The sequence below is a fragment of the Crocuta crocuta genome, unplaced genomic scaffold (assembly GCF_008692635.1).
Source record: "Crocuta crocuta isolate KB4526 unplaced genomic scaffold, BGI_CrCroc_1.0 scaffold85, whole genome shotgun sequence".
NCBI classification, from domain to species: Eukaryota; Metazoa; Chordata; class Mammalia; order Carnivora; family Hyaenidae; genus Crocuta; species Crocuta crocuta.
Genome location: NW_027530620.1, coordinates 4575217 through 4599407, shown reverse-complemented (window position 1 = coordinate 4599407; position 24191 = coordinate 4575217). Strand labels below are relative to the sequence as shown.

Below are 24191 nucleotides of genomic sequence, written 5' to 3'. Positions count from 1 at the left end.
TATAAAACTATTAAAATAATAAAAATTTACTATTTATAATAAAGAAATAATACAGAGCTCCTGGGTGGTTCAGTCCATTAAGCATCCAACTTTAGCTGAGGTCATGATCTTACGTTTTGTGAGTTCAAACCCTGTATTGGGCTCTCTACTGTCAACATGGAGCCTGCTTTGGATCCTCTATTCCCCTCTCTCTCCCTCCACCCCCCCCCACTCTCTCTCTCTCTCTCTCAAAAATAAATAAACATTTAAAAAAATAGTAATACAAAGAAGAAAAAGTCTTTCTTTCACTGGATTCTGTCATGTCTGTCATATATCCTATCTTTGTACTGAAATAGACACATGCTACTTTAAGGAGTGATAGGTGAAGATAAGGCCAACATGCTGAGATTTAGCAGAGTGGGAAGATGAATAGAACAGGAGTCCGAGATGTCATAGAGGCACTGAATTAACCAACCTAGAGCCATTCCTACATAGGACTTCTGTTTGTGTATGGTAATACATCCCCTTATTGTTTAAGCTATTTTGAAATGCATCCATTAGCCACCTTTCTAATTTTTTCTCCTTCTGTAGTTTTATAGCAGCCTATACTTCTGCTTCACCATAAATATCATAATGGGATTAACAACTATTATACTTTTGTTTAATGTCTCTTATCTGCTAGACGGTAAGCTCCTTGAGAGTACGGACTGTGCTTCTCATACTTTCAGCATTAACTCCAGTGCCTGGCACATAATAAGGCGCTCAATAAATATTTGGGGAGTAAATGAATTTTCTTATTTATCAAACCCCCTACCAATGAATATTTAAGTTGTTTCCAACTTTTTATTTTAATAAAACTACATTAAATATCCTTATACATGTGTTCACACATACAGCAAACTTCTCTATGATAAATATTTAAAGGTCAAATTGCTGGGTCTTAAAATGTATATATTTTCAATTTTTCTAAGTACTCTCAAATTTCTCATGAAGAGGTTTTATCAATTTATGCTCCCATCAGCAATGTTTGAATTCTTATTTCTTCATGTCCTTGCTAACATTTGATATTTTGAAACCTTTAAATTTTTGCTAATCTGATGACTAAGAAATAATCTCATTTTAATCTGTACTCCTTTTATTACTAGCATGAGCACTTTCCTATATTTTGTCAAGTTTCTACCTTAAAAGTGCCTAGTTTGTTCATATTCTTGGCTCATTTTTTCTTGGGTTGTTTATGTGCTTCTTATTAATTTGTAGTTCATTATTATTTTGGAGACTAACATTTTGTTTAAGATCTAGATGGAGAGACAGAAAGATCTTCATGCGTATACACACAGATACATTTGTGTATTTTGTACACAAAAACAGAATGAGAGAAAGCGTGTACAAATATCTTCCCTCCTTGCTTGCTATGAAACTTTTTTATGGTGTCTTTTGTCATGTACATACTTTAAATTTGAATTTGGTCAAATTGATCAATATTTTCCTGTATAGTTGTATTTTATGTTTTATATAAGGAGCTCTTCTCTTGGGGTACCTGGGTGGCTCAGTCGGTTAAGCGTCTGACTTCGGCTCAGGGCATGATCTCACGGTTCGTGGGTTCGAGCCCCGCATTGGGCTCTGCTGACAGCTAGCTCAGAGCCTAGAGCCTGTTTCAGATTCTGTACCTCCCTCTCTCTCTGACCCTCCCTTGCTCACGTTCTCTCTCCTCTCTCTCTCCCTCTCTCTCTCTCTCTCTGTCTCTCAGAAATAAAAACATTTTAAAAAATTTAAAAAAAAAAAAACAAAAGAAGCTCTTCTCTACCAGAATATAACCACTAGCTCCTTAAAACAATACAGTTTGGCTTTGATGCATAATACAAACCCACAATGAGTAAATGCAGGTTAGTTGCTATTACTTTTCTATCTTCACCACTCTAGTGAAACTGCTGTCTCAGAAGTCATCAGCAATTTCTCTTAACAAATCCTAGATCTTCTACTGAGGCTATTTCCTACTCAACCTCTTTTTGAGCATTAGGCACTTTGTCCAACTCTTTCTTAATGAAAATCTCTTTCCTTTGGTCTCTGATAATATACCAATGTGGAGTTTTGTCCTATATATTGTCTATGCCTTCTTAAGTTTATTCACTAATTCTTCATCAGGATATCCTTAAAGGTGGATATTCTCCACCTACACTTAAAATCAATGTAACCATATCCACTGGCCTCAATGAAGATAACTACAAATCAATTCTCAACAGCCTACTTCAGACTGTTCATTTCTAAAGAGTCTACTTCAAACACTATACATAACCCCAAACCCATGCTTCCTTTAGTATACCATATGGTTACTAACACTACCTATCATCCAAGATGATAGTGAAGTGTTTTTTTTTTTTTTTTAAGTTTATTTATGAGAGAGAGAGAGAAAGAGAGAGAGACTCCCAAGCAGGTTCCACACTTTCAGTGCAGAGCCTGACATGGGGCTTGAACTCAGGAACTATGAAATCATGACCTGAGCTGAAATCAAGAGTGTGCTGCTTAACCAACTGAGCCACCCAGGCGTCCCCAAGATAGTAGTTTTTAAGTCTTCTTTATCTCCTCTCTGTCTCTCATATTACCAAAACCAGTTATTTGTTAGAAACTGTTGATTCTATTTTACAGTATCTCACATCCATCCCCTCCTTTCCATTTCAATTACCCTGTATCAGAGTCATTGTATCTTGTTAACTGACTCCCAGTCTTTCTTCTATCAGTTATTCTTCCAAGGAATGCATTTATTATGATTATTCTATACTTCTGGGCAAGATAATATCCTAACCAGTACATTCTCACTATATGATCACTGAAAGTAATTTAAATGAAATTTGCCATTCTGTTGTTCAGAAATCTAAGATAATAACAACAATTGTAAGTTAAGAAGCCAGCTGGGCACCCCACTTTCTATTTCTCTGAAAACTTAAAAAACCTGCTTAAGCCAAAATTCTGTGACACGTAGGAGTCTAGAACTAGCCCCCAAATTTCCGTCAATTCTCCAGAGCTTAAGTTTTAATGGTCCTCCCTGCTCCCAGCTTCTGCAATACAAGTTGTCTTCTTCATTCCAGATGCCAAATTCATCCCCTTTCCAAAAGAACTCCTCTTAGATCAATCATCTCATGAACTTAATTGACTTTACTTAAGATGAAGGGATGTCAACAAGGGAGTGTCTCCGTGGACATGCAGCCTCCTTTCTAGCTCCTCTCCTTTCTCCTTCTATATCCTTACAACCTTCTTCATCCCTGTATCACCATTCCTAAACCAAAGCAAATTACAGCCGACCTTTAACAATAGGAGGTTAGGGGTCAAAAATCTACATACAGAAGTTTTGAGTTCCCAAACATTTAAACTACTAATAGCTTACTGTTGACCAGAAGCCTTTATGTGATAACATAAACAGTCAATGAACATATATTTTGTATATGTAGTATATACTGTATTTTTACAATAAGCAAAAGAAAATAATATTAAGAAAATTGTAAGGATAATATAATTACAGTACTGTTCTGTATTTATTACAAAAATCTGCATACAAGTAGACCTATAAAGTTCAAACCCATTGTTCAGGGGTCAACTGTAGTCTTCTATTTCTCTTATTCTGATCTCTTATTATCATTTACTTTTTGTCTCTTGAGTTGAGGACGCCCAAGAGCCCACTACAAGGTTCTGTTCAAAGTATTTCATCCAAAAAAGTATACAATGCTATCCTTAAAAAGAAATTCTAAAACAGGGTGCCTGGCTGGCTTATTCAGTATAGCATGTGACTCTTGACCCTGGGGTCATGAGTTTAGCCCCACAGTGAATGTGGAGATTACTTTGAAAAGCTAAATTAAATTTTTAAAAATTCTAATAACTTTTTCTCCAATTTATTATATCATGAATAATAATACCATTTAGGATGCTTAACAGCCACATCACTAAGCCCTTATGAAACCATTATCATTAATACTTAGGAAGATTAAATAATTTGCCTAAAGTAACAACTAATTAGTAAAAAGAGCCAAAATTCAAAAGCGCTTATGTCTGACTCCAAAGCCCATACTTTCTTCTGCCTATAAACAAATGACATAACTCTTTAGCACAGCATTCAAGAAGCTCCTCCATAGTTTGATCTTTTCCAGAATTCTTTCCATATCTGTACTGGGTATCTCGCTGTTTGTTAAATATACTTTCTAAAATTTCATGCCATTCTATTGATCTAAAACACATCCCTTCTTTATCCATCACCTTCCTACTCATCCTTCAAGAATGCTATGAGGACTCAGGGGCGCCTGGGTGGCTCAGTCGGTTAAACGTCTGACTTCAGCACAGGTCATGATCGAACAGTTCATGAGTTTGAGCCCCACACTGGGCTCTGTGCTGACAGCCTGGAGCCCGGAGCCTGCTCCAGATTCCGTGTGTGTGTGTGTATGTGTCTCTCTCCACCCCTTGCCTGCTCAAACTCTGTCTCACTCTCAAAAATAAATAAACATTAAAAAAAAAAAATTTTAAAGAATGCTGTGAGGCCTCAATGAGTTAAACATGTGAATTACTTAAAATACTACCTGGCACTATACTCAATAAATGTTAGCTGTTATTATTACAAGACATTTACAAGGCTTCAGAAAATTACTGACAAATTAGATGCCAAAATAGGTCAACCGAAAATAAAAGCCTTGATAGTGACATATTTTCACATACATTCTCTCCTTCTCTCTCTCTCTCACACACACACACACACACACACACTCATACACACAAAACCAAGAAAAGACAAATAGTAGGGAAAAAAAGCGCCAGGATTAAAGTGAGACATAGTCTTGGTTTAAATTACAGCTAGCCATTCTTTTTTTTTTTTTTTTAATAGTTTATTGTCAAATTAGTTTCCACATAACACTCAGTGCTCATCCCCACAAGTGTCCTCCTCTATGCCCATCTCCCCCTCCCCCCACATCCATCAGTCCTCAGTTTTTGTCAGCATTCAAGAGTCTCTCATGGTTTGCTTCTCTCCCTTTCCCCCACCATTTCCGCCCTTCTTCTCCCCCTTGTTCCTCCGTCAAGTTCCTCCTAATCCTCCTATACGTGCAAACATATGATATTTGTCCTTCTCTGCCTTACTTATTTCGCTCAGCCATTCTTAAAAATTTTTTTAATGTTTATTTATTTTTGAGAGAGACAGAGACAACCTAGTGCAAGCCGGAGAGGAGCAGAGAGAGAGGGAATGTGAACTAGGCTCCAAGCTCCAAGCTGTCAGCACAGAGCCTGATATGGGGCTCAAACTCATGAACCACATGATCATGACCTGAGCCGAAGTTGGACATTTAACTGACTGAGCCACCCAGGCGCCCCACAGCTATGCCATTTAATACCTGTGTGACATTGGAGAAATTATTTAACTTCTCTAAGCTCCTGTTTTCATACCCATAAGGTACTTGAATCAACCTTGTAGGCTTCCTGTGAGAATTAAAGACAAAGAGCTTAGCATGATGCCTAATACAAGGAAGGCATTCATTAAGTGACATAAATTATTAAAAGAAAATACATAATTATTTAAAGGATGGGCATATGTGGAAACTCAAAAACATTAAATAAAGTCCGTAATTTCAGAAATTGGAACATCCTTAAGAATTGGAAAATCTAGGGGCATCTGGGTGACTCAGTCGGTTAAGCATCTGACTTCAGCTCAGATCATGATCTATAATTCATGGATTCGAGCCCCACATCAGGCTCTGTGCTGACAACTCAGAGCCTGGAGCCTGCTTCAGTTCTGTATCTCCCTCTCTCTCTGCTCCTCCCCCACTGGCATTCTGTGTGTGTCTCTATCAAAAATGAATAAGCATTAAAAAAAAAAAGAATTAGAAAATCTGGGGTGCCTGGGTGGCACAGTCCATTAAGCCTCTAATTCTTGACTTCACCTCAGGTCATGATCTCACAGTTTGTGGGATAGAGTCCCATATCTGGCTTTGCACTGACAGAGTGGAGTCTGCTTGGGATTCTCTCTCTTTTCACGCTCTGCACAGTGCCACCGCCACCTCCCCCCCCCAATCATGCTCACACTCTCTCAAAATAAATAAACTTAAAAAACAAAAGAATCAGAAAATCTACCATTTTTAGGTTAAGTAAGGTGATACTTTAAATTACTAGCATATACTTTCTTTTCTCAATCTTTTTCAGTTAGCATACAATGCAGGATTGGTTCAGGAGTAGAATCCAGTGATGCATCATTTATATATAACACACATTGCTCATCCCAGCAAGTGCCCTCCTTAATGCCTATCACCCATTTGCCCATTCCCTCACCCACTTCTCCTCCAGTAACCCTCAGTTTGTTCTCTGTATTTAAGAGGCTCTTATGGTTTGCCTCCCTCTCTGTTTTTATCTTATTTTTCCTTCTCTTCCCTTATGTTCATCAGTTGTGTTTCTTAAATTCCATGTATGAGTGAATTCACATGGTATTTCTCTTTCTCTGACTGACTTATTTCACTTAGCATAATGCACTCTAGCTCCATCAATGTTGTTGCAAATGGCAAGATTTCATTCTCTGTGTATATATACCGTCTTTTTTATCCATTCTTCAGTTGATGGACGTTTGGGCTCTTTCCATACTTTGGCTATTATTAATAGTGCTGCTATAAACATTGGGGTGCATGTGCCCCTTCGAGTCAGCATTTTTATATCCTTGGGTAAATACCTAGTAATACAATTGCTGGGTCATAGGGTAGCTCTATTTTTAATTTTCTGAGGAACCTCCATGATGTTTTCTAGAGTGGCTGCACCAGTTTGCATTCCCACCAACAGTGCAAAAGTGTTTCCTCTTTCTATGCATCCTCAACATCTGTGGTTTCCTGAGTTGTTAATTTTAGCTATTCTTTCAAGTGTGAGGTGGTATATCACACTGTACTTTTAATTTGTATTTCCCTGATGATGAGTGATAATTGAGCATCTTTTCATGTGTCTGTTAGCCATCTGGATGTCTTCTTTGGAAAAATGTCCATTCATATTAGCATATACTTTAAAGTTATCATCAGAGAACTTGATAAAGAATATTATGATCAATTCAAATAATATTTAATTAACACTCAAACTATAAATCCAAAACTGTGAAGGATATAACAAAAGGGGTCATAATTCTCATCCTCAAAGAGCTCACTAGAAAACCAAACATGTTACATAAAATGCAGGCTCTTAAAAGAAATATGCCAAAACAGAGGCATAAAAAGTAGAATGATGGTTGAGGTACCTGAGTGGCTCAATTAGTTAAGGGTCTGACCCTTGACTTCAGCTCAGGTCACGATCTCACTGTTCATGAGTTCAAGCCCCACATTAGGCTCTGTGCTGACAGTGCAGAACCTCCATAGGATCCTCTGTCTCTCTTCTCTCTCTGCCCTTCCCCACTTGCTGTCAAAAATAAATAAAACATTGAGAAAAAAAGTTGGGGCACTGGGTGGCTTAGTCGGTTAGGCCTCCGACTTCAGCTCAGGTCATGATCTCGTGGTTCATGGATCGGGTCAGGATCTCGTGAGCCCTGTATTGGGTTCTGTGCTGACAGCTCGGAGCCCAGAGCCTGCCTTGGAGTCTGTGTCTCCCTCCCTTTGCCCCTCCCCCACTTGCACGCATGCATGTGTGTGCTTGCTCTCTCAAAGAGAAATATTAAAAATTTTTTTTAAAATTATTAAGACAGTACAGGGCACCTGGGTGGCTCAGTTGGTTAAGCATCCCACTCTTGATTTCAGCTCAGGTCATGATCTCACAGTTCATGGGATCCAGCTCCACGCTGACATCAGGCTCCATGCTGACAGCACAGAGCCTACTTGGGATTCTCTCTCCCTCTCCCTCTGCCCTTTCCTGTTCTTATGCACGCTCATGCACACTTAATAATTTTTAAGTGTACAGTTCAGTGGTTTTAAATACATTCACAGTGTTGTGCTAATAAAATTACCAACATTTATCTCCAGAACTCTTCCTCTCTCTCTCTCAAAATATATAAATTTCTTAAAACTAAGAAGGTAAATTCTGTTATTATTTTACCACAATAAAAAAGTAGAAGTAAAAAACAAAAAAACTATGCTAAAAGTAAATTAATCTGAAAATAAAACAATGAAAACTTTTATACAATGAATGAATACAAATACTAAATGGGTTACAAATTTAGCACTTACCTTCATATTTAAAATGGTAACATTTTCCAAGCAACAATACAGGGGAATTTCTACTAAAATATGTCTTTGTTTTCAGCACCCAACCTAAACACGAAAAGAGGAAAATAGTTTTACAATTAAAGGATTTCACACTAAAAGTGTAGCAACATTTTCTTTTTAATTTCAGATCATCATTTCTCAACTATGAACATGTATTTTTTACAAGAATAGCAAAATATGTGGATAGTGAACTGAAAATACAGGTCATTTATGGTACCTTCAAACATAGTTAAGTATTTTAAATACATTCCATCCGTGTGAAGAGCATGAGAAAGAAAAGAACTTAATTTTATTTTATTCTCAAACAGGTCACAATGTTCTTTTTTACCCCCCCACAATGTTCTTATGGTATAAAACTTAAAAGGTACAAATTCTATAGACGCCTCAGTGGCTTAGTTGGTTGAGCATCCAACTCTTGACTTTGACTCAGGTCGTGATCTCAGGGTTGTGGGATCAAGCCTGCCTAGGATACTCTTTCTCCCTCTGCCCCTCTCCCATGCACACACTCTATCTCTTTCTCTCTCTCAAGTAAAGATTAAAAATTACCAAATAAATAAATAAATAACAGTACAGGGGTGCTTAGGTGGCTTAGTCAGTTGAATGTCTGACTTTAGCTCAGGTCACGACCTTGCAGTTCATGAGTTCGAGCCCTGCTTCTGGCTCACTGCTGTCAGCGCAGAGGCCACTTGGGATCCTCTTTACTCCTCTCTCTCTCTGCCTCTCCCCCACTTCTGTGCACGTGCTCTCTCTCACAAAAGTAAATATTTTTTAAAAATAAATGTTACTGTAAAAAAGACAGTACAAATTCCACTAATTTCTCTGACATTAACCTCTTTTTCCCATATGTAACAAATGTTACCAATTTCCTGTATTACCTTCCATCTTAGATAATTAAAATATTTAAAGTAATTGAGTATTCCAATGAAGTAATTTAGGGAAAAGATAACACAATACACTACTGCTTGTGATAAATGTGGATCCCTGAAGTTTCCTAGGTAAATGTTATAACCCCATTTCACCTGCCTGAGGATATCTGAAAATAGTGAATAAAGCTTTCAGAGAGCCCCATCTCAGTTTTCTACCTCCAAATCCTCAATTCCCAACTGTAGCTGAAAACTCCAATTCCTCCCGTTTTCTTCCTATGAAACTGTGTCTATCCTCTTGGTTTTTTATGATGCCGTTAATAGTTCTCAATTTCCTAAGAAAAATCACTTGCCCATTATATTCCTGAGTATTCCTAAGTATATGAAATTCCTGACTACTAAGGGCAGACTTAAAAGCAGCTCGTAACATGCAAGAGCATATAAACAGAAAGAATCTGAAATTGGGAGTCAGTCAACAGACTTAGGTCTACTCTTAAGTAAACTAGCTGCCATTTATATTGAAAAGGTTTTAGGAAATGTAAAATAAGTGACTTTTTATGAAAGTGCTCCCCAAAGTACTATAATACAAATAAACATAAAAAAAAAACCAAATAGAAATAGGTGCTCATCATAAAGAAGATGAAAGTATTTGAATTTGCTGGAAAGAAAGAATGGCAAATAAATACATGAATCAGGTTTACATTAAGTTCTACTTGGGTTACTGCACTACTCTCCAAAATGGTTTCTGTGTCATCAGTTTTTCCTCACTCTAGCATAGGCCACATGTCACTGCCAAATTAATTTCCCTGTGGCTCAGCTTTGAACAGGTAACTCTTCTGCTCAAAAACCATCCTCAGTGACCCATTACTTAACAGACTTATTATGAGCTTCTCAGTGATACTACAGACATTCCAAAATATGATACAAATTACCTTTACAGTCATCTTTTCCACTACTTTTCACCTGTACTCAAAGTGGGCTTTGCTGTTCAGTTTATACTATCCCATGACAAAAATGTCCTCCCCAATATCAGCCTATCTACTTCTTATAGCTCCTGCATGCTTTTTTTTTTTTTTTTTTTTTTTTTTTTTTTTTGAGAGAGAGCGAGCGTGAGCCAGGGAGGAGCAAAGGGAGGAAGAGAAGAGAATCTTAAGCAGGCTCCACACCCTCATGTATATACTTCTAAGCCATTTTTTTTCTCACCTGGCTCTGATGCTCTTCTCTGAACTCCAGGGGGGAAAATGGTATTGACTGATCCTATTGTATACTAGGAACTAGGCGAGGCACTTTACAAACATTATCTCTGAGAATTATTAGTACCGTGTACCAGAATGATTCTAATCCCCAAATAGTAATAACCCCCTCCCCCTCCAAAGGCAGTACTTCTAAAGCAAATTTTAACAACTTCACAAAAACAACTTCAAATAAAAGGAAACAATCTTCAAGGAGGAACTTCTCTTTCTCCCTATGCTCTAGCCTCTGCCTACCCCCTCTTACCATTCACCAATACTTCCTCAAGAAAAGAGAAGTTGTGAATCTGATTTCTTAAGAGGCTGGGGCATTGCAAGGATCCACATTTTACTTGAGCACAGATTTACGGTGCTTTTAAAGCTCAACCATTACTCAAATGGTGCATACTCTCTCACTCTTACACTTCCTGTGCAAATCCTGGCAGGACCTAACCCCCATAACAGACTGACTTCTTTTAATTCTCCATGATGCTAGGTACATAAAAAGGCTCCAGACTTCTCATAAGGCCCAGTCATTTCCCTCTCTTTTTCCACAGGCATGTCAAAGCCGAATTAGACCAGTATGACAAAGGACTAGTCTATAGAATATTCTTTTTTTTTCTTTTGATTATTTGGTTTTAGTTGACCAATTTTATCTTTATAAAAGTAGTGTAAGAAATATGCCACTGTCTCTGCCCTAGCTTGTTGATGCTGAACCAGGACGCTGTGGGAAACAGAGACGGAAAAATGAAGGATGTAAAATCTGTAGAGACGTCAGATAACAGAGCCTGGGGCACAGGAAGGAGCCATGAATAAGAAGTGTGATTATAAGTTCTTCTTATACATATTGAAAAATATATATGCATCAGAATTCTTCTGCATCAGAATTCTTCATACTCAAGAATATATTCTGGGGCACCTGGGTGGCTCAGTCGGTTAAGCGTCCAACTTCAGCTCAGGTCATGTTCTCAGTTTGTGGGTTCAAGCCCCGCGTCGGGCTCTGTGCTGACAGCTAGCTCTGAGCCTGGAGCCTGCTTCAGATTCTGTGTCCCTCTCTCTCTGACCCTCCCCTGCTAACACGGTCTCTCTCTCTCTCTCAGAANAAATTAAAAAAAAAAAAGATCCAAACAAGCTAAAGAATGTAGAAATAGCAGATGATAATTATTTCCCGAAGGATCTGAAACATCCAGAAGAAGGATGGTTTACATATTACCACTTTTAAAAAGGAAGTCAGGTTCACACACATCATAAAGTGATGCAATAAAAGGAGGTAGGGGAGAAAAAAGCAAAAAGTAAGCAGGTTTTCCAGAAAGTAAGGTCCAGAGTCTTTTAAATCTTAAGTGCTATGCCACTTCTAGTTTCATATTCATCATTTCTTAATATTGACATTGACAAAAATAATCCCAAATTATGTTCACTGTATTCAGAGAAGAGCAAGAGAGAAGAGCAAGACTGGGGAGCAAGGGAGGCTGGGTTTAAATACCAGTTTCATGACTTATTACCTGGATATGTGACCACAAATATGTTAATCTCAGTTTTCTAAATAAAAAAAATCTCAGAGGGGCGCCTGGGTGGCTTAGTCGGTTAAGCGTCTGACTTTCGCTTAGGTCATGATCTCACGGTTCGTGGGTTCGAGCCCCGCGTCGGGCTATGTGCTGACTGCCAGCTCAGAGCCTGGAGCCTGTTTCAGTCTGTGACTCCCTCTTTCTCTGACCCTCCCCTGCTCACGCTGTCTCTCTGTCTCTCTCCTAGAAATAAATAAAAATATTAAAAAAAATCTCAGAAATATTTTTATCTCAGAAAGATATGAGATTTAAATAAGGTACAAAAATTATCTACTCCTGGGTGGCTCAGTGCGTTAGGCCTCCAACTTCAGCTCAGGTCATGATCTTGCTGTTCATGGGTTCAAGCCCTGCATTGGGCTCTGTGCTGAAGGCTGAGCCTGGAGGCTGCTTCAGACTTTGTGTTTCCCTCTCTCTCTGCCCCTCCCCCACTCATGGTCTATCTGGCTCTCTCTCTCAAAAATAAATAAACATTAAAAAAATTTTTTTTTAAATGCTAGTAAGTGCTCAATAATGTTAGTCCTTCCTACACGACCCATACCAGACAAACTTTAAGCAAGGAGAATACAGAAGACATTTCAGAGTGATTTTCAACCAATAAAAATCAAACAAAAATACTAGTCCATAACTTGAAGCTATCTAGAACACTTAGTCACCTTAAACCATCTGTTCTTCAGAGATTAGAAATTACCATAATTTTACGATGGCCACTTAAATATCTAGATGAGAAAAACAACACATATGTAAATAATAGTTTAAGTAACAATTCCTAGGATACTGCTAAAATAGGTTATTCTAGGGGCACCTGAGTGGCTTGGTCCTTTTAAGCTTCAGACTTCGGCTCAGGTCATAAGTTCATGACTGATGAATTCAAGCCCCACATCAGGCTCTACACCGACAGCATGCAGAGCCTGCTTTGGATTCTCTGTCTCCCTCTCCCTCTGCCCCTCCCTTGCTCGCTCTCTCTCTCTCAAAAGTATTTAAAAATAAAAGTGATTTGTATTTAAAAAACAATAAAATAAAAACAGGTTATCTAGTGCCTGTATGAAAATTTTCACCTTACAAATGAAATCTTCATTACATAACCTATTCACCAAATTAAATGTCTTAAAAAGAACCTAAGCCTCTATTTCAGGTAACATGATACATACAGAAAATCCGAAGCGATCCACAAACAACTATTAGAGCTAATAAAGTAGAACATCACACTTACAAGACACAGGATCAAATTACAAAAAGCACCTGTATTTCTATATACTAGCAACAATCAAACTTGAAGAAAGAAAACAATTCACTTTAAAATAGCATCAAAAAGAATAAAATAATTAAGAATAACTTAACCAAAAAAAGTACAAGCTTTATTAAGTAGAAAACCACAAAACATGATTAAAAAAATTATAAACTTAAATGTAAGGAAACACATCCCATGTCCATGGATCAAAGATTTAATATGACAATACTCTGTTAAGATGGCAATACTCTCCAAGTGATCTACAAATTCACTGAAATCTCTATCAAAATCCCAACTGAATTTCTTGCACAAAGAATTGATAAGATTATCAAAAATTCATCCAGAAGAGCCAAAATAATCTTGGAAAAGAAGAACAGAGTTGAAGGAATCACACTTTCCAATTTTGTAATTTTACAAAAAGCTAAAGTAATCAAGAGAGTGTGGTACTGGCACATGGATGGATGTATACATAAATGGAATTGAATTGGAAGTCCAGAAATAAACCTGAATATCTATGGTCAACTGATTTAGACAAGGGTATCAAGACCATTCAATGGAGAAAGAATAGTCTTTTCAAAAAATGGTGCTGGGACAACTACATACAAAAATGAAATTGGACTTCTACCTCACATCACATGCAAAAATTAACTCAAAATGGATCAATAATAAAATTCTTGGGATTCCTGGGTGGCTCAGTCAGTTAAGCGTCTGACTCTTGACTGTGGTTCAGGTCATGATCCCAGGGTCATAAGATCCGAGGATCCCTCATCAGGCTCCACACTTAGTGCGGAGCTTAAGATTCTCTCTTTCTCCACTTAAATGCTGAGAACAAACTGAGGGTTGAAGGGGGTGGGGGAGAGGGGAAGGTGGGTGATGGGCATGGAGGAGGGCACTTGTTGGGATGAGCACTGGGTGTTATATGGAAACCAACTTGACAATAAACTATTTAAGAAAAAAAAAGATTCTCTCTCTTCCTCTGCCCCTCTCCCCAACTCACGCTAGCTTCCCCGCACTTTCTCTAAAATAAAAAAAGGTTTCTTTAATTAAAATAATAAAACTCTTAAAAAACAGAGATATAAATCTTCATGATCTTGATTTGTGCAACAGCTTCTTAAATAGGATATTAAAAGCACAAACAACCAAAGAAAAAATAAATAAACTGGATTTCATCAAAATTTGAAAGTTTTGTGCTTGAGTGGACACTATCAGAAAGTGAAAAGACAACCCCAAAATGGGAGAAAGTATTTGTAAATCATATATTTGCTAAGAGATTTCTATCTAGAATATATAAAGAACTCTTACAACTCATAATAAAAAGACAAATAACCAAGTTAAAAAATACACAAAGGATATGAATAGATATTTCCCAAAGAATATATACAAAAAGTCAGTAAGTATATAGAAAGTTGGTTAATATCATTATTCATCAAGGAAATGCGAATCAAGCTCATTGAGATACTTCATACCCACTGGAATAGCTCCAATAAAAATGATGGACAACAAAAAGTGCTGGTGAGGATGTGGAGAAATTCAAACCCTCAAAGATTGCTGATAGGAATGTAAAATGGTGTAGCTACTTTAGAAAATAGCTTGGTAGTTTTTCAAAAAGTTAAAATTAGAGTTAATGTATTATCCAGCCATTCTACTCTTAGGTGTATACACAAGAGAACTGAACACATATGTTCACACAAAAACTTGTACACAGTGTTCATAGCAGCACTATTCATATTAGCCAAAAATTCAAAAACAACCCAAATGTCGATAAACTAATAAATGGGTAAAGAAAATGTGGTATGGCCATACAATGAAATATTACTCAGTCATATAAAGGAATGAAGTATTGATACATATATGCTACAATATGGATAAATTTTGAAAACATTACGCTAAGCGAAAGAAGTCAGACACAAAAGACCACAAGTTGCATAATTCCATTTATATGAAATGTCCAGAACAGTCAAATCCATAGAGACAGTAGCTAGACTGGTGGTGGCCAGGGCTGGAGAAGAGGTGGGGAGGAATAGGGAGTAGGTGCTAATAGGTACAGGGTTGCATTTTGGGGTGATAAAAATGTTCTGGAAGTAGCTAGTGATGATGGTTGTACAATCTTGTAAATATGCTGAAAACCACTGAATCATAAAAAGGATGATTTTTTTAGTATATTAGATATCAAATTTTAAAAAGTCAATGCTCATAGTTTTCAAATACAATGTCTTATTATCAAGTTGTAACTATCTAACATGGCCTCTAGCTGGCCATGCTTTCCAAATGGCCAAAAGTCCATTGTGTTTTACCTGAATTTGCATTATAAAGGGATTTTTCTAAATGTCATCATTCCTATTTTTTTTTTAATATTTTTATTTATTTCTAGGAGAGAGAGAGACAGCGTGAGCAGGGGAAGGTCAGAGAGAGAGGGAGACACAGACTCCGAAACAGGCTCCAGGCTCTGAGCTGGCAGTCAGCACAGAGCCCGACGCAGGGCTCGAACTCACGAACCGTGAGATCATGACCTGAGCTGAAGTTGGGACGCTCAACTGACTCAGCCACCCAGGTGCCCCCCAGGGATACCATTATTAACAAAATATACCTGCGAGGGATGCTGACTTCCTTCCCAGTGACAAATATAACCTGGGGCACCTGGGTGGCTTAGTCGGTTAAGCGTCCGACTTTCGCTTGGGTCATGATCTCGCGGTTCGTGGGTTATCATTCCTATTTTATGGATATAAACTTCTTTCCGTTGAAACTGGTTCTGCTGAGTATTTCTCCATCTTTGAAAACTTCTTCATCTCCAATTTGTTCCTAGTCCAAGGTGGGCTTTAAAACCACCGTATGATCCTTAATGGATTTGTTCGCAAACCAAGAATAACTAGGTTAAACATCAGGGTCTAAAAGAAATTCATAGGTATTGGTGTGTGAAAATTATCTGCTTGGTGTGTTCAAAGGTCTGTTTTGCTTGCTTCTTGGTTTATACATACGGTTGCCTGAAACTGAGTCTGAAAAACTGAGGTATTATCATCACCTAAATAAATTCTTTTTGCTTCTGAATGTTTAAAGAAAAAAGGACCACACGGTATGCCTAAGTTTCTAGGCAATGTTTATGATGATTTTTGGCTCTTTTCTTCAGAATATATTCTTATTTAGATTCCTTGCATAAATATTTCATTCAAAGAAAACCTCAAGCAATTGTCAGTGAATTTATAGGGCAGATGATATACATCTTCAAATATTTCTTTGGATTTATATAATTTTTAAATCATGATACTTACTATATTTCATGTTGTTCCAAGCAGATATAAATTTAGTTTTTAGCTTATCAACTTCATCTGTTCCTGTGGCCTCCATATTCAAATTCTAAAGGAAAAGCCATCACTTGATTGCATTCTTCTGTAAAGTTTAATCTTTTGACTAAAAAGGAAAAATAATTAAAGAAAAATCAGTAATGAATATATATTATATGGTACAATACCTGCTAGTTACTTAAGTGATTAAATACAACTTGAACTACAAATGAGCAAACCGATTTCTCATTTTACATAACAGAATACAATATTCTCTTATAAATATTTTAATTACAAAAATATTTAATACCAAATATACAATAAAAATTATCATACAAAACCAAACAATAATTTCCACCAGGTGCTCACAATTAAGAATAAATTAGCTTAGTAAAACAACTCAGCTTTAGTAATTGTGAGGCTTTTCTACTTGTTTTATTTGTTATTATAGGAAGGTGGTTTTAAATCTTATAAGAAATGACAACCAGGGCGCCTGGGTGGCTCAGTCGGTTAAGCGTCCGACTTCGGCTCAGGTAATGATCTCAGGGATTGTGAGTTCAAGCCCCACAATGGGCTCTGTGCTGGCAGCCCAGAGCCTGGAACCTGCTTCAGATTCTGTGTCTCCCCCTCTCTCTGCCCCTCCCATGCTCATGCTCTATCTCTGTGTCTCTCAATAATAAATAAAAATGTTAAAATTTTTTTAATTAAAAAAAAAAGAAATGACAACTATCTTCAGAATGGAGGCTTTGACTTAAACTGATTAAGTCATTACTTTCATATATACTTATAAAAGTATAAGTCATATACTTTCATATAAAAACCTAATTGGTTTTTTTTGTTTTTTAACACATTTCCTACATTTCCTTCCTATCTCAATACTGCAGCATTTAAAAAAAATAGCTTAAATTCATAACAGAAAATGTTTTCTTACTTTCAAATAAGAATAAATGTAGCTTGTAAGTACTTGTCTTATAACTGACTTGAGGGAAAGGTGAGATGTGTGATACAATCTCAAAGAGGAACAAATTATACTTTAAAATGCTTGTGTTTATTTACAGTAACTTACAGAAGTTTACTTTTCAAGAAAACAGTGCCACACAGGAAAGTGCCCTTGATGGGTTATAAATATTTCCTCAAAAGTACTGATACATTTATTTCTCTAACAATAGATGACCCATTTTACAATATGTACTAAAAGCTACTAATTATAGAGTCAGGAGAAAGCATGTTCCATTGGAAAAATTGAAAAGCCAATATGACTAGAGCATGGATAGTCCAGAAAAGGCACTTGAGATGTAACAGCCAAAGGTTTGATATGGGCTAGAACATACAGAGCCTTGTAGACCATGCTACAAATGTTGTTCTTCACCCTAAGAACAACTGATTTCAAACAGGAATATCAAAATCTGATTTCTGTGGATTTGTTTGACTCTAAGAGCAGCACAAAGAATGACTAAAAAGGACCAGAGTACATGATTAGAGTTTCCTAGGATTGTACAGGACTAGGAAAGAGATGATAATAACCTGGAACAGTGAAGAGGGAGAGAAACAGACATATAAGGAAATGTGTCAAAACTTCAATGTCTTGGTGATTAGATGACTATGAAAGGCAATAAAAACAGATATGCCAAAGATATACCCATGTTCCTGGCTTGTGAAACTAAATAGTGACAATGATTGAAATAGGGAACATCAGAAAGGATCTGGTTAGAGGATGAAGATCACAAATTTGATTTATATGTAGTTTGAGATGCTTCTGAGAGATACATGATTCTCTATCAAACATTTAGTTAATTATTCAATAAATTATTGCTAGGCACTGTTCAAGGTAATGTAGACACAGCTTAGGACAAAAGTAGGGACATACTTCCTCTCATGGAGCTTACATTCTAGATATATTCTAGAGAGGCCAACTAGGGAGCTGGATATATATAGATCAGGAGCTTAAAGAGTAAGAGCTATTAAGAATTGCTGATGTACCAAAGAAAATTAGAGCTACAAACACATTCCTCAAGGAACTTTGCCATGTTAATGTTTACACTCTCAGCCTTGAGAATGATATTCAAGGCCCGTCGAGAAATTACGTCTGCCCTCTTTCTTAGCTTACTCTCTTGCCACTCCTTCCCATGCACCATATACTGGAGCCATTTTTAATATTAATATGAAAGCTTCCTAATTGGACATGCTATCTGATACTTTATGCCTTTTATGTGCTATTTCCTTCACCTGGAAGGTCTTCCTACTCACTCTCACTTTTTGACTACCTTATTATCTTGAGTCCCTAAGACTCAGCTTAAGGTTCACCTCCTCTTATAAGACCTGTAAGATTTCTGCCCACCTCCATACCTCAAATTAAGACAGATGTCCTTGTTCTTAGCTCCTACAGGATCCTATATCTTCCTCTATCACAGGACTCATCATACTGCATTGTAATTACTTCTTACCTCTTCCACTAGATGGTCAACTTTCTGAGTGTCCTTAAGTTCTGCCTGGCATTTGGTTGGTTTTCAAAATGTTTATTAAATGAATAGTGAACTGATAAATTAATAAATATAGGAATATCACTAGTAGCACTCTACAAGTTATAAACCTCTGTCAATTGGACATATTTTTCACTGACAACTAGGATATAGAAAAGGAAAGAAAAATTTTCCTCCAGAAAATTGCATAATTTAACAGAATTTGGAAAAGCAAGAAGAAAGGCTTATAAAATGTGCACCCACATGATGGAATTCACATCCATTAAAAATGTCTTCAGAAAGTTTGTGAAAATGGCAAAACATTGCAGAACTTAAAACTTTATTCATCATATGATACTGGCTGGGGAAGGGACAGGGGAAGAGTTAGAAAGAAGTACATCAAAAACTGACAAGTTTCTCTGGATGTAAAATTGTACGCGGTTGGTTATTTGTTTATTTATTTATTTATTTAGAGTGGGGGAGGTGCAGAGAGAGAGAGAGGGAAAGAAAGAGAAGGCTCCAAACCGTGAGACCATGACCTGAGAGCCAAAATCAAATTATTTATTTATTTAGAGTGGGGCAGGGGTAGAGAGAGATGGCGAGAGAGAGAGAAGTCTCCAAACCATGAGACCATGACCTGAGCCGAGTCCCACTTAGGGTGAACTTGTGCCCTGCTTCAGGTAAAAACATGAGCCCCTATTCAGGTGAGCCATGCTTCTCTTCCTTTAAAAAAAATTTTTTTTAATGTTTATTTTTGAAGGAGAGAAAGAGATGGAGCGTGAGTGGGCATGGGGCAGAGAGAGAGGGAGAGACAGAATCTGAAGCAGGCAGCTTCTGAGCTGTCAGCACAGAGCCTGATGAGGGGCTCAAACTCACAAGCTCTGAGATCATGACCTGAGCCAAAGTCGGATGCCGACTGAGCCACTCAGGCACCCCTATCTTTCTCCCTCTCTGCCCTCTGTGGGATTCTTTCTCTCTCTGCCCCTCACTCACTTGCACCCTCTCTCTCTCAAAAAAAAAAAAAAAGACACAACCGACTGAGCCATTCAAGTGCTCCTGTGTGTGGTTATTTTTATACCACTACAGTTTACCTTTTCAAATCTTATACAAACAACATGTAATTTTTAGACTTTAAAATTTTTATGGTTAAAAAGCCACCAACCATGAATCTTCTAAATTCAAATGTTGAAAATAAGAGAATGTACATGCATATATTTTCTTTTTAAGTCAGAAAGAAAGTAGGCCATAGGCAAGACTTTGGTTCAAACAGTTCACAACTCTGGTTACCAGGGATACCTTAGATAGTCCTAGGCAAGAATGTAAAATTAATGCCTTAAAGTGGGTGGGGGGAACATGAAGACAAAGTGAGACACTTTGTATGAGGAATCTGTATCTTAGATGATGACTCCTAAATAAATAACAGATTCAGAAATTAATGAGAAAATTTTCTAACCTCAAGGAACTTAAAGTAGAATAAATTAAGTTGTTCTTTTATTATTATTTTTCCTCAAAATTTCTGCTATAAACTATTCATTCACTCAGAATAACTATATTCCCAAACATGAAACATTTGAAACATTTTTGGAACATATCCTTGACTATCCTATAAGAATACTTTTATTGTCACCATAGAAAGGGTAGATGAGAATAATAAAATTATTATCATAAGGTCAAACTAGCTAAGATGTTGCTGGTCTAATAATTTGGTATACAGACGAACCCTTGAACAATGTACAATGCAGGGGTTGGGGGCATTATATACTATTAATTATAGTATACAGTCATATTACTATATACTATAGTATATTCTATATACTATATTCTTACAGTAAAGCTAGAAAAAAGTTAGTAAAAATCATAAGATAAAATAAATTTATAGTACTGTATTTACAAAAAAAAAAATAAATGTATAAGTGGGCCCATGCCATTCAAACCTGTGTTGTTCAAGAGTTAATTATAATTATTACTTTTATATAAATAAAATTGAGTTCCAGTCTTCTATAAAGACAGAAACCCACTTTATTTCCATAACAAAAATTTAAATGGATGTTTCTAAGAATACTAACTTGAGAGCAGAGAGGATTTTGGAAGGTGATCCTTTGAACCATGTTAGAAAGCAGTATAAATCAAATGCTATAAGAAAGGAATAACCAGATCTGAATCCAAAGGCAAGGACAACAAAAACAAAAACAACAGGGACTACATCAAACTAAAATGCTTTTGTACAGTGAAGGAAACCATCAACAAAATGGTAAGACAGCCTACTGAATGGGGGCACCTGGGTGACTCAATCGGTTAAGCATCCGACTTCAGCTCAGGTCATGATCTCATGGTTTGCAGGTTTAAGGCCTACGTTGGGCTCTGTGCTGACAACTCAGAGCCTGCTTCGGGTTCTGTGTCTCACTTTCTCTCTGACCCTCCCCTGCTCATGTTCATTCCTCTTCCTCTTAAAAATAAATAGACATGAAAAAAAATTGTTTTTAAAAAGGCAACCTACTACATGGGAGAAAATATTGCAACTCCTATATCCAATAAAGGGTATATATCCAAAATATATTAAAAAAACTCATACAACTTAATAACAAAATATCAAACAATTCGATTAAAAATGTGTAAAGGATCAGAATGTACATTTTCCCAAAGTAGACACACAGATGGCTAACAGGCACGTGAACATCACTCATCATCAGAAAAATGCAAATCAAAACCATAGTGAATATCACCTCATACCTGTCAAAATGGCTATTTTCAAAAAGATAAGAAATAATAAGTATTGGTGAGGATGTGGAGAAAAGGGACCTGTGTACATTGTTGGTACAGCCACTTTGGAAAACAGTATGTGGGTTCACCAAAACATTAAAAAAAGAAATAGCATATGATTCAACAATTCCTTTCTAAGTATCCAAGGAAAACTAAAATACTAACTCAAGATATGTACACCCTATGCTCGCTGCAGGATTATTTAGAATAGCCAAGATACAAAAGCAACGTAAGTGTCCATCAATGGATGAATGGATAAAGAAGTGTCTCTCTCTCTCTCTCTCTCTCTCACACACACACACACACACACACACACACACACACACGAATACTATTCAGCCATAAAAAAGGAAAATCTTACCATTTGCAACAACATTGATGGACCTTGTGGGTATTTTGGTAAGTGACATAAGTTAGAGAAAGACACAGTATGACTGCACTATATGTGGAATCTAAACAAACAAACAAACTCACAGAAAAAACAGGTAGTTGCCAAAGAGTAGGAGGTATGGGGATCAGCAAAATGAGTGAAGGAATTAAGAGTTATAAACTTACAGTTATAAAATAAAAATGCAGTGGGGATATAATGTACAGCAGTGATGGCTACAGTCAATAACAGGATACTGTATAGCAGAAAGTTGCTAAGAGTAAATCTTAAAAGTTCTCATCATAAGAAAGACAAATTTGTAACTCTGTATGGTAACACACAACTAGCCTTATGGTGGTGATTATTTCTCAAAGTATCAAATCAGTGTTGTACATCTGAAACTAATATGTCAATAATATTTCAATTAATAAAAATAGAATACTCAAAGACCTCCTACACGTCAATAACAAAATCTCAGAAAAACCAGTAGAACAATACACAAAAGACTTACCCAAGAACTTTATATTAATCAGTGGATGACACTTATAATTTTATAAGTGGATGACCAAATGGTCAATGTGCCTAAGAAAAGGTCTTTAAAAGGGAAAACAAGTATTGAAAACAGAATGAGATTATCTTACAAACACACCAGATTTGCTAAATCTTAAAAAGTCAGTAAATTACAAGTGTTAGAGAGATGCTGAGCACCAGGAACTCTTACACACTACTGGTGTGGTTAAAAATTAATGAAACCACTTTGCAAAAATGTTTGGCATTATCTATTAAAGCTGAACATTTGCATAGCCTCTGACCCACAAACTGCATTTCTAGGAATATATCCAACAGAAATGCATACGTATGTTCAATAAAGTGTATGTATAAACCTATTCATAACAGTACTATTCTTTTTTTTTCAAATTTTATTTAAATTCTAGTTAACAGCAGTACTATTCTTAGTAGCTCCAAACTTACAACTTAAATGCCTATCAACTGTGAAATGGATGTATTGCGGTATATATTTTTTTAAATATGTAATTTTGAGAGAGTCACATGAACAGGGGAGGGGCAGAGAGAGAGGGAGACAGAGGATCCAAAGCAGGGTCTGTGATGACAGCAGAGAGCCCAGTGCAGGGCTTGAATTCATGAACTATGAGATCATGACCTAAACTGACACTTAACCAACTGAGCCACCCAGGTGCCTCAGTGGTATATTTTTTGAATGGAATATTATATAGCATTGAATGAATGAACTACAACTATATCGACAATGTGAATAAATCTTATAAATATAATATTGAGCTAAAGAACACACACACACAAATCCCTTCCTAAAAGTTCAAAAATAGGCAAAACTAATCTGTGATATTAGAAGTCAGATAAGAGATTACCTTCAGGAAAGGGGAAAGAGGAAGGAATGACCAAGAGGAAATACAAGGGTAAGCTTTGGGGTGCTAATGTTCTATTATAATCTACATGGTAAAAACAAAGGTCCGTGATCACTTTGTGATAACAGAACTGTCCATTTATTATTTGTGTATTTTTCTAACTTTTTTTTAAGTTTATTCATTTTAAGAGAGAGAGCACGTGAGAGCAAGGGAAGGGCAGAGAGTCAGAGAGAGAATCCCAAGCAGGCTCCACACTGACAGCACAGAGCCCGACATGGGCTCAAACAAAACCATGAGATCATGACCTGAGCCAAAATCAAGAGTTGGACACATACTTATGCCAAGTGCCCCTGTATACTTTTCTATATGTAAATTAAACTTCACTAAAAATGTCTATTAAACAGTCATTTTGCCAATGTGGAACAGATGGCCTTTCTTTGCCTTCAGAGGTGAGTCTTGAGAAGAGTACATCAAATACAGCAGTCCAGCCTAGAATGCGAAATCTGAACCTAGCATGGGGAAACATTACTGAAACGCCAAATGAGGAATAATGTATTTCAAAAGGGGAGAGAGAATTATATTCTTCAAAAATGTCAGTGTCATGTGAGACAAAGAAAGGCTTGGAATCTTTCCACCTTAAAGAAGACAAAAGAAATACAAAAGATAAATGTAATACCTGCTTCTGAGCAAAAGGAATAAAATTATAAAAGGTATTAGTTTGACAGATCTAACTAGATGACAGTAGTATTTTTATGAAATCTACAATAAAATATTTAGGCATAGATGGTCACGATGAATACAACTTATTCTCAAATGGTTCCAAAAATAATTTCATATGTATACATATATATACATATACATTATATATATGTATATATATAAAAGA

At 36.7% G+C, this 24191-nt stretch overlaps 1 protein-coding gene across 6 annotated transcripts in view; it reads right to left on the bottom strand.

Annotated features, from left to right (window-relative positions):
- Positions 1–24191, bottom strand: part of ATG4C (autophagy related 4C cysteine peptidase) — a 92344-nt gene that overhangs the window by 51853 nt on the left and 16300 nt on the right. For all 6 annotated transcript variants that reach the window (XM_077768108.1, XM_077768104.1, XM_077768103.1 and 3 more), the window contains 2 exons: positions 16323–16461; positions 8133–8216 (listed from right to left, as the gene is read on the bottom strand). In XM_077768108.1, the coding sequence (XP_077624234.1) occupies positions 8133–8216; positions 16323–16398 (160 nt within the window). In that variant the 5' untranslated portion in view covers positions 16399–16461. The remainder of the gene's footprint in view (positions 1–8132; positions 8217–16322; positions 16462–24191) is intronic.